The sequence below is a fragment of the Oncorhynchus clarkii genome, chromosome 11 (assembly GCF_045791955.1).
Source record: "Oncorhynchus clarkii lewisi isolate Uvic-CL-2024 chromosome 11, UVic_Ocla_1.0, whole genome shotgun sequence".
Taxonomy (NCBI): Eukaryota; Metazoa; Chordata; class Actinopteri; order Salmoniformes; family Salmonidae; genus Oncorhynchus; species Oncorhynchus clarkii.
The window spans coordinates 19,401,401-19,413,320 of record NC_092157.1 but is presented as its reverse complement, the minus strand read 5'-3'; the positions used below and the strand labels follow the sequence as shown (position 1 = coordinate 19,413,320).

General features: G+C 40.7%; 1 protein-coding gene across 2 annotated transcripts; it reads right to left on the bottom strand.

Moving 5' to 3' along the window:
• Nucleotides 1-117: 117 nt before the first annotated feature.
• Nucleotides 118-11,518, bottom strand: LOC139420665 (uncharacterized). Of its 2 annotated transcripts, none has more exons than XM_071170879.1 (5): nucleotides 11,257-11,518; nucleotides 3,710-3,838; nucleotides 3,540-3,620; nucleotides 2,353-2,472; nucleotides 118-2,176 (listed from the first exon to the last, which is right to left on the bottom strand). In XM_071170879.1, the coding sequence occupies exons 1-5, from the start codon at nucleotides 11,359-11,361 to the stop codon at nucleotides 1,898-1,900; spliced, it is 714 nt and encodes a 237-aa protein (XP_071026980.1). In that variant the 5' UTR covers nucleotides 11,362-11,518; the 3' UTR covers nucleotides 118-1,897. The 2 variants fall into 2 exon arrangements, with proteins under 2 accessions (XP_071026980.1, XP_071026981.1); XM_071170880.1 differs by having other exon boundaries at nucleotides 3,710-3,776; nucleotides 11,257-11,504.
• Nucleotides 11,519-11,920: the final 402 nt, after the last annotated feature.

Genomic DNA, 11,920 nt, shown 5'->3' with positions numbered 1-11,920 from the left:
TCATTCAACGTGTGTGTGTTGTCATCTTTAGCTAGGGAAAAACAGCAGACTGGTTGTAGGTGTCCCTTAAGTTGCGGGTTAGTTGGTCTTTAAAGAAGGAATACACCATAAAAGGTATTTGCAGTTGAATATAAAAATATATTTACAGTCCTTGGTAGAGTATAACACATAGCATACAGCACATGGATAACACAATCAGCCTGATATCTGTTTGTTTTCTTTTTGTTTTCCATGTCATACACCATTTGGTGACCAGCCCAAATGGGCTTATTATTAGTTCTATAGTTTCCATAGCGCCCCAGTAGCAACCTAAGCAGAGAGATCCTGTAAATATGAACATATTTCATCATTTGTAAGTGTTTTAAATATATATTTTTTATCAGCTGTTTTTTTTATAACATTGAGTTTTATTGCATATCCATGGGGGTTTTAACCCACAGATTTGAAGATGGACTGGCAGGTCCACTCTTTTTGGCTTGGCACATTGTTTTTGTTTGAATGATGCACATTGTACCAGCTTCTTTGTTTCACCTGGCTGCTGGTTCCTGATCTTTGGAGTTTGAAAACATCAATTGAAGAGTCACCTCACACTTGAGAGGAATTGGAGTGCTGAGGCAAAGGGCTCATAATGAGGACGACTGATGCCTAGACCTGCTGGGGGTTCACCCAAGTGGGTGCCATACATTGTGAGGGAGAAGTCCAGTAGCTACATGACTTAGGCTGTTTCCCAGAGTAGCCCTCTAGAGTAGCCCCTCTCCATCTTTGGAGGATACATGCACTCAAAGACTTGACCTCTATTAGTTGACCTTTACTTTAGCTAAGCTACTCATGATGTATTGGTTGTTTTGTTTTTTATTTTGAAGCTCTTTATATAAGACCTCATAAATTCGTACATAGGACTATACGACTGGGAAAAATCCCCTGGAATGCCCTTCCAACTCGCAATTACTAGTGGGAAACTCGTCTATGATCCCTGAGCTACCACTTCTCCCACATGCTGAATTCACCTATTAAGGAAATGACCTCTAACGGCATTTTCAACAGTTAAATGCAACAAAACATTATTTATGAAAAGCAATCTATTCGTATTGTTTTTGAAGACTATCATTTGTTTAAGCATGATAGCTATTCTTTCAGTTTCTGGTTTGACGCAGCTTTCTTAACGAGTTCAAAGCATGTGAATGCATCCAACTCAATAAATAGTACTAAAACCAATGCTACAGTTACAATAAGACAACATAGGATATCATGGTGCCTTATGCTTGGAAAACTACTCTACAAAGATTGAAATCAGGTCAAGATGAGTTTCATAAATCAAATAAGGGCTTGTGCGAAAGGCGTTGGTTGAATTTCACAGGAAGCTTTTGGGGAAGGTTTTTAGTAGCCCTATGTGGATTTCAGTTAAGACACCGACTTGAAAGCAAACATCCTTGGCGTAATAGGCTTTCAAACTGCCATTCTATAATAATAACGCAACTCTGTCACACACCTGAGGCCAGGCTCACTGCCCAATACCACTCACTGCAGCAGAAAGAGGGACATCATGAGCTACAAGTCTCTCTACTCAAAAGTGTACTTCATTTGTACACAAGCAATCAATCATCTTTGTTTGTTTGCTTTAGCATAATTGCACTGTGCCACAGACTTATCATTACGACACTAGTTTCATCATCGCAACAGAACACCTCACACTTTGTTAGGTACCACAGAGATTTTCGCCTTTGTCTATTATAATAGGATTAATATTTAGCAGACACTTTTATTCTAAGTAAGTGTCTGGCAAGACGATACTACTTTACAGGACATATGGTATCATTGTTTTCTTTACAGTAACTATACACTTTACAGTAAGTTTGTTGGTTCTTGGTGCGGTTAGCTCCGGGCCACATCTCTCCTCTCATGTCAGGCCTCCATATCTTTCAGCCAGGGACATGTAGCACCCGTTCAAGCTGTCCACAAACACCTTCTGTCCACACCGTCTCCTCCTCCGCTCCATCGCCTCTGTGCTCCTCCTTCCCTCCCCTTTATCTGGTCTCTGCTGTTTCCCACTGTCCACCCTCTCCCCTCCTTCCTCCGTGGTCCCTCTGTTCTCCTCAGTTTTCTTGTTTTCCTCCTCCCTTTCTCCTCCTGACTTCTTTCTATTCTGATGGTGTGCGCTCTGTCCTTGTGAACTCCTCTGGATGTTGAGAAAAGGGAACATTGACAACTCAATAATAATAATAATATGGTCAATCAATATCTATGGGCAGTAATAATACAGCGATTAGGTATAAAAAGAGTATCTCAACAATTGTAAGAAAGACGTACTGTACATGTAGTGTAGTTGGCTAACTACTAATGAATGGATCTCACCTGTTTTCTAGGACAGTGGCGGCCCAGTGAGCACAGGATGTCTCTCTTGAGCCTCTCTAGCTTATAGAGCCTGATTAGTCTGGTATGGCTACACAGCATGTTGTGGATGAACTGTCTCTCCTACAAAACAATGATCAGAGTCATCTGGAGAATTAGATGGACTACAGTGGACATTCCCATTCAAGTCAACGTTCTGTGTTGGTTGTCTACTCTGGTGATGCAGTTCCTAATCTAAAATAGCAGGACCATTGCCCTGGGGTTGATCTTTGGACAGGTGAAAGATGAGAAAAGGAGCGAGGGATGAAAAGATGGAAGGAAGCAGTGGTGAAAAAATGAAGATACTTTAATAGAAAATGACTCCAGTAAAAGTGAAATTCACCCAGTAAAAGTCTACAAGTATTTGGTTTAAAACATACTTAAATATCAGAAGTACATTTAATTGCTAAAATATACTTAAGCACCAAAAGTATAAATAATTTCAAAATTCCTTATATTAAGCAAACCAGACGCACCAATTTCTTTGTCATGTGTGCTCCCTCTCCGGCCTCTAGGTCACCAGGCTGCTCGTTATGTCGCACACCTGTCACCATCGTTACGCGCATCTGCGCATAATGACACTCACCTGGACTCCATAACCTCCTTGATTACCTGCCCTTTATAAGTCACTCCCTTTGGCTTCTTCCCCAGTTGTCAATGTTTCTGTTCCTGGGTCTGTTGTTTGTGTTACGTGTTTGTTTAATTTATTTATTGAAGCACTCCCTGAACTTGCTTCCCGACTCTCAGCGTACATCATTACATTCTTGTTTTTTAAATTTATGGATAGCCAGGGGCACACGCCAACATTCAGACATAATTTACAAAGGATGCATGTCTATTTAGTAAGTCCACCAGATCAGAGGCAGTAGGGATGACCAGGAATGTTCTGTTGATTATTGCGTGAATTGGACAATTCTCCTGTCCTGCTAAGCATTCAAAATGTGTCTAGTACTTTTGGGTGTCAAGGAAAATGTATGGAGTAAAAATTACAATATTTTCTTAAAGAATATAGTAAAGTAGAAGTAGTCCAAAATAGAAATAGTAAAGTACAGGTACTCCAGAAAACTACTTAAGTAGTGCTTTAAAGTATTTTTACTTAAGTACTTTACACCACTGGAAAGAAGTTTGTTCATAATATTGTAAATACTCACTTTATCCTTCTCACATTCAGCGATTTCCTTCTCCGTGCAGGTTTTATTAACCACTTTTAACGATTCCGTGATGTTGTTCTCCTATGAGTGAAAGCAGAGAGCTCCATTTTAAAGTCAATTCTGAGATCTCCATGGCAACAGGAAAACCCCTTGTCCGTCATGGTACTTACAAGGTTCTGAAGAAGCGGGTAGATGACAGTCTCGTAGTCCTCAGCGATCTCTCTCATAGTCCTGTTGCTGTCACAAGACAACACCAGAGGTAGCAGCATGAGAGAAAAGACAGAGATGCCAAGAATATTCTGTGTGTGTGAGAGAGAAAGACAGACAGAGAGAGGGAAAGAGAGAGGTGTAAGTATACAACAGTCTTAGCATTATCCACAGTAGTTACAGACACATGGCTCATGCTAAATATTATTTGGATTTATCTTGATCTACTCATACTTTACCGATCCAGGTGAGTGCCATTGCGAGACATCTCGGACCTCTGGTCTGGCAGTAGTCAACAGCGAAAATACAGACCGATTGTACCGTGTTCCGGACCGGATTAAGAAATCATAGGCCTTGGGCTTAGTTTTAAATATATATATATATTATTCTCTCTGGTGTATTTTGAACATTGCGAGTTGGCTCCTGTGGTTAGATAAAAAAAAACAGTAATAAACTATTGGGCCCCTATGGGTTTTAGCCCAGCCACTGACTCACACAATTGGCCAGTTACATTTATTTATTATGCAGTTTAATTTATTATTAATCAGTTACCCAAACAAAGCAGGGCCCCCCAGTTACCCCCATGGGGGAGGAGAGGAGGTAGGGGGCCCATCTGACGATTGGTAGAGTGGCAGCAGGCTGTCTACACTCACTGAGCACAGGCTCCTGAATCCTTCTAAAAAAAACATTTTATATACAGTACCAGTCAAATGTTTGGACACACCAACTCATTCCATGATTTTTGTTTATTTGTACTTTTTTCCACAAATATTCTACAATAGTGAAGACATCAAAACTATGAAATAACACATATGGAATAATACCACATACCACACCTTTTGCCTTGATGACAGCTTTGCACACTCTTGGCATTCTCTCAACCAGCTTCATGAGGAGGTCACCTGGAATGCATTTCAATTAACAGGTGTGCCTTGTTAAAAGTTAATTTATGGAATTTCTTTCCTTCTTAATCCATTTAAGCCAATCAGTTGCGTTGTGACAAGGTAAGGTTGGTATACAGAAGATAGCCCTATTTGGTAAAAGACCAAGTCTATATTATGGCAAGAACAGCTCAAATAAGCAAAGAGAAATGACAGTCCATCATTACTTTAAGACATTTCAAGAACTTTGAAAGTTTCCTCAAGTGCAGTCACAAAAACCATCAAGCGCTATGAAGAAACTGGCTCTCATGAGGTCCGTCACAGGAATGGAAGACCCAGGGTTACCTCTACTGCAGAGGATACGTTCTGTAGATTTACCAGTCTCAGACATTGGCAATTAACTGCACATCAGCTTACAGCCCAAATAAATGCTTCACAGAGTTCAAGTAACAGATACATCTCAACATCAACTGTTCAGAGGAGACTGCGTGAATCAGGCCTTCATGGCCGAATTGCTGCAAAGAAACCAGTACTAAAGGAATCCAATAATAAGAAGAGACTTGCTTTGGCCAAGAAACACAAGAAATCAGTGGAAATCTGTCCTGTGGTCCGAAAATTTGAGATTTTTGGTTCGAACCGGCATGTCTTTGTGAGACGCAGAATAGGTGAACGGTTGATCTCCGCATGTGTGGTTCCCGCCGTGAAGCATGGAGGAGGAGATGTGATGTGTGGGGCTGCTTTGCTGGTGACACTGTTGGTGATTTAGGCACACTTAACCAGCATGGCTACCACAGCATTCTGCAGCAATACACCACCCCATCTGGTTTGCACTTAGTGGAACTGTTATTTGTTTTTCAACAATACAACGACCCAAAACACACCTCCAGGCTGTGTAAGGGCTATTTGACCAAGAAAGAGAGTGATGGAGTGCTGCATCAGTTGACCTGTCCTCCACAATCACCCGATCTCAACCCAATTGAGATGGTTTGGGATGAGTTGGACCACAGAATGAAGGAAATGCAGCCGGCAAGTGCTCAGCATATGTATAAATAACTTCAAGACTGTTGGAAAAGCACTCCAGGTGACTACATCATGAAGCTGGTGGAGAGAATGCCAAGAGAATGCCAAGTGTGCAAAGCTGTCATCAAGTGGCTACTTTGAAGAATCTTAAATATAATATATATTTTGATTTGTTTAACACTTTTTTTGTTACTACATGATTCCATATGTGTTATTTCATAGTTTTGATGTATTCACTATTATCCTACAATGTAGAAAATGGTCAAATGAAGGGGAAAAAACTTTTGTATTGTGTATATATATATTTATATATATATATATCATTTCTTACCCACTTTTCGTATATATATATATATATATATATATATATATATATTTTTTTTTTTCTTACTCCCCAATTTCGTGATTATAATCTTGTCTCATCGCTGCAACTCCCCAACTGGCTCGGGAGAGGCGAAGGTTGAGTCATGCATCCTCCGAAACATGACCCGCCAAGTGGTGCTTCTTAACACCTGCTCGATTACCCGGGAAGCTAGCTGCACCAATGTGTCGGAGGTTACACATTTAACTGATGACTGAAGTCAGCCTGGAGGCGCCCGGTCCGCCACAAGGAGTCGCTAGAGCATGATGAGCCAAGTAAAGCCCCACCCCCTGCAACCCTCCCCTAACCCGGATGACACTGGGCCAATTGTGCGCTGCCTTATGGGACTCCCAGCCACAGCCGGTAATCACACAGCCTGGGATCAAACCCCAGGCTGTAGTGACACTGCAACACTGTACCACTCGAGAGACCTCCTTGAGTAATTTTCTAATGAGACATCTTTACTTTTACTCAAGTATGACAATTGGGTACTTTTTCCACCACTGACAGTGTGCCACTGCATGCACAAACACACCCTCAAAAAGGTAAAATGGTCTTGGACAGAGAAGAGAGCCCACAGACACCCACACAGCTGATTTTAAATAATGTGCCCCTGTCACACTGATGATCTCAGCAAAAAAAAACTTCAGACCTGCAATAAGATGTTCCAACCTGGGGGAAACTGACACTAGTCACCTAGGGAATGGAGAGGGGAAAGTGGATGGCAAACCATTTTCATGGAAGTTTAAGGTCAAAATCATGTCATTTCATAATGATAAATGAGGATAAAACAGAAATGTTGCAAAAAAAACTCCACAGTTCCAAACTTTTGTTTTCTAACGGGAAGGTGATGGATTCCGAGAATCAATTATTCCTGAGAAGCTATTGTAACCAAGGACTGGATGGAGAGAACATTCTATTCTGCCCTGGCACACAGCCATGGTCAACACACAGCTAGTGTATTCAAGAGGATCAGACACCGAGAGAGGGGAGGAATGGCAAATAAATAAACTTCATAAGAAAGACTACAGACTCGCTAAAGCTTCATTTTCTGTCTCCTTCACTTGGCTCATTTGGTCCGTAAGAGAGTATTACACTATCAAATTTCAAAGACAAATGTTTATAAAAATGATTCCACCAGCTGTGGGTATTCAGAAATATTTGACTCTTCTGATTACATGAGCCATCGTTCTAATAATTACATTTTTGGTTTGGAACCATGCGAGGCATACAGACAGATAGATGAGAGCCAAACGTGAAAACACACACAGCTGCTTATATTGACTTAATATATTTGCCAGCGTGGCTTCAGAGGCAGTTATGTCCTTCAACTGTGAAATTGCACATTATTAATTGATTCATGCGATTCTGTTCATTAAATCCGATTTTCTTACTCATTCTGATGGCCATTAAACCAATATGGTTTCAAAGACTGCTAAAATGTTTCAGTAGCTTATCAAGTCCTTGCTTGTAAAAATATCACTGAAATCATTTACATGAAGCAATTGCATTAGGTTTTATATTATAAACATGTGAATATACAGTGAATTGGGAAAGTATTCATACCCCTGGACTTTTTCCACATCGTGTTATGTTACAGCCTTATTCTAAAATGGATTCAATGGAAACATATTCCAATCAATCTACACACAATACTCCATAATGACAAAGTTAAACAAGTTTTTTTGAAATTTTAGAAGATGTATTAATTATTTCAAACAGAAAAAACTAATTTACATCAGTATTCAGACCCTTTGCTGAGACTCAAAATTGAGCTCATTCTGTTTCCATTGATCATCCTTGAGATGTTTCTACAACTTGATTGGAGTACACCTGTGGTAAATTTAAATGATTGGACATGATTTGGAAAGACACACCTGTCTATATCAAATCTCACAGCTGACAGTGCATGTCAGAGCAGAATCCAAACCATGAGGTTGAAGGAATTGTCTGTAGAGCTCCGAGACAGGATTGTGTCGGAGAGGGGAAGAGTACCAAAACATTTCTGCAGCATTGAAGGTCCCCGAGAACACAGTGGCCTCCATCATTCTTAAATTGAAGAAGTTTGGAACCACCAAGACTCTTCCTAGAGCTGGCCACCCGGCCAAACTGAGCAATCGGGGGAGAAGGGCCTTGGTCAGGGAGGTGACCCAATGGTCACACTGACAAAGCTCTAGAGTTCCTCTGTGGAGACGGGAGAACCTTCCAGAAGGACAACCATCTCTGCAGCACTCCACCAATCAGGCCTTTTACTCCTCAGTAAAAGGCACATGACAGCTTGCTTAGAGTTTGCCAAAAGGCACCTAAAGGCTCTCAGAACATGAGAAAAAAGATTATTTGATCTGATGGAACCAATATTGAACTCTTTGGCCTGAATGCCAAGCGTCACGTCTGGAGGAAACCTGGCACCATCCCTATGATGAAGCATGGTGGTGGTAGCATCATGCTGTGGGGATGTTTTTCAGCTGCAGGGACTGGGAGACTAGTCAGGATCGAGGGAAAGATGAACGGGGCAAAGAAGAGAAATCAGAAACTCAGAAACTCCCTAAATACAGGTCTGTCAAGCTTGTAGCGTCATACCCAAGAAGACTCGAGGCTGTAATCACTGCCAAAGGTGCTTTAACAAAGTACTGAGTAAAGGGTCTGAGTACTGTAAATGTGATATTTCAGTTTATTTCATACATTTGCAAAAATGTCTACAAACCTGTTTTTGCTTTGTCATCATGGGGTATTGTGTGTAGATTGACGAGGGGAAAAAACAAAAAAAATGTCACAAAATGTGGAAAAAGTAAATGGGTCTGAATAATTTCAGAATACATTGTACGTGTAACACAGGATATGAACCTAGATCTCCTACAGGAGCAACCAACATCCTAGACTGTTAGACCAATATGTAATTCCCTTTTAGGATGTAGGCAGACACTGGTTTTGAAGTTCGCAGGCGGGGCTACCTCATCACATGATCATGACCGACTCAAGTCCACTCCATTCTGTAGATGTGTGTGTGTGTCACACCATGATGTCATTAAAATTAGATTAAGTTTTAAAGAAATAATCGGTAATTTCCAGAGTCCATTTCAATATCCAATCAGCCTGGTGTCTTGATTTTGAGAAGTGTATTTTGCTTGCCAACATTGCGCTCAGAAGTCCTGTACATATAAATGTCTGCTTTGATTGATGGCTCCAATTTACACCCCCGTAATTTCTAAAATTAAACTCTGACTAAAGCATACAATTCAGTTAGCAACAGCCACACACACACACACACACACACACACACACACACACACACACACACACACACACACACACACACACACACACTTACACCTACACACATACACCAAATGACCAAAAGTATGTGGGCACCTGCTCGTCGAACATCTCATTCCAAAATCATGGGCATTAATAAGGAGTTGGTCCCCCCTTTTCTGCAATAACAGCCTCCTCTCTTCTGGGAAGACTTTCCACTAGATGTTGGAACATTGCTGTGAGGACTTGCTTCCATTCAGACACAAGAGCATTAGTGAGGTCAGGCACTGATGTTGGGCGATTAGGCCTGGCTCGCAGTCGGTGTTCCAATTCATCCCAAAGGTGTTCGATGGGGTTAAGGTCAGGGCTCTGTGCAGGCCAGTCAAGTTCTTCCACAGTGATCTCAACAAACCATTTCTGTATGGACCTCGCTTTGAGCACCAGGGCATTATCATGCTGAAAGATGAAAGGACCTTCCCCAAACTTGCCACAAAGTTGAAAGCACAGAATCGTCTACAATGTCATTGTATGCTGTAGCGTTAAGATTACCCTTCACTGAAACTAAGGGGCCTAGCCTGAACCATGAAACACAGCCCCAGACCATTATTCCTCCTTCACCAAACTTTAGTTGACACTATGCATTTGGGCAGGTAGCATTCTCCTGGCATCTTACTTTATCTTTCTAGCTGGCTAAGTAATACTAGACAGAGCCCTTTAACGTTTCTGCAATAGTTAGGAACTTAAATAAGATATGTTTCAATATGAACATCCCACATGGCCTATCTTCCCTATAGGCCAACATTAACATGCTATCAACATACAAACAATACTGTTTAAAAATGTCATACGTCTTAGTTTCGTCGCTGATGCTACATGTCAGAGTTAATAATGTATTATATTTCCGTCCTTTCAGGTGTATATCATTATAATTGTATAGCTAATAGGCTGTGTGTTTGTAGTTCCACTAAGGGGAATGAACCTACAGCAGTTTTTTTGTTGTTGTATAGAGTAAACAAGCTTCAACTTTCCTGACCTCACTAAAACTCAAACTCTGGTAATGGCCCTGCACACACTGCATTGGGCCCTCAGTTGCTGAAGGGCCCAACATTTTTATTAGTTAACTCTAGTGCTATATTTGACCCATTTACAGGGATACTTTTCAAAAGCATCCTATCCAGGTGAAATGGAGATGGAAAACCACAATGTGAAGTGACTGACTCCCCTCATCCATGTTACATTAATGATATTTACAGTTCACCTCTTCCCTGATTTTATAGGCATATTTCTTGTGATAGTTCAAACTTTTTTAATACCTTCCTTTCTATTTGAGCTACAGATCTAAAGGCGTGCGGTGTTAACCACTTTTAAAGATTCAGTGATTCCTTTACCTCTTTTATGAAAGGGATTTTGCTACAAGTGATTTTAGCTCTGTAGGTTATGCAAGTAGGCTGCGTAGGCTGCGTTCGAGAAAACGATCATAGTTCTATTTATATTTTTGGAACTCTCATTTTTGCAATTCATGAAAAATAAACATACAATTTAAAAATGTAATTGTTGTGTGGAAAAAACAAAGGTGGCTTGAGATCTCAATATTATTTAACTGCGGCAAAAAAAGTATTTTCTGTTAACACCAGGTTCTGCTAATTGAACTTTTAAGACGGTCCCTTAGCTGCGTGTGCATAATATGGCCCAATCTAAAGTCACTTTTTAAAACGGAACGGACAAAACAAAGGCTGTACCTTACTCTATTATCATCAGATTCGAGGCAAATCACTAACCATCCAAGGACATTGACAAGCAAACTCCGAATATCAAACCAATGTCCAAACTGAAAACAAATTGATGGTGGTAGGTTAACTTTAAGATATTTCCATATCTGAAATATGTGTTTTACTTCGTTGAATTGAAGTCAGTTCCCAGTGAGTTATGGTATTTATAATTCTGTGAGTCAACTGAACTTCGGCTAGACTATACAGTAGCCTATTATGTTACCTACCATTTGTATGTAGGCTACCATTCTTGGTTCATATTCACAAAAAGGTGCCACTCCCACCACTCTGGCTGCGTTGTTGCGTTTTCCATACAGCAGTAAAATGTTCATGCGTTGTAGTGTTTCTTACTGAAATAAATCCCTTTATTTTCTAGCTATAATAAGCCTATAATAACTAGCCGGGCTTGTTTATCTATCAATCTCCCTGCTTGGCCAGCATGACAATATACTTAACTTCCGTCACTGACTCCAATAGCTTTCACTTTCCAGTCCCGTCTATTACAGAAAGCGCTGTAATAGCCTAATGGACTCGCTACCTAGGGTCTATGTCCGAAGTATGTCATTCCTCACAATGTGTGCACTTGTTCACTGATTTGAAAGGAAATGTATGGTATAGGAAATATGGTGGAAACTGCTACTTGCCCACGCCTCCACCATTCCAATGCTTTTAGATTTGTGGAAAGTTGGTTAGTGAACGAGGTTAGGCCTACACTTCACGTTAAATTAGATATTATTGGGACATACAGTGTGCTCCCGCTGGCACCTCTCCGGTCAAATAAGGGGTGCATTCCTCTGCCCAGGGGTTTCTGACACCTGCCAGATATTACAGCGCCTGAATAGGTATTTTAAGTATCAGCTAACCACATATATAACAATCTGTCAGTTGATG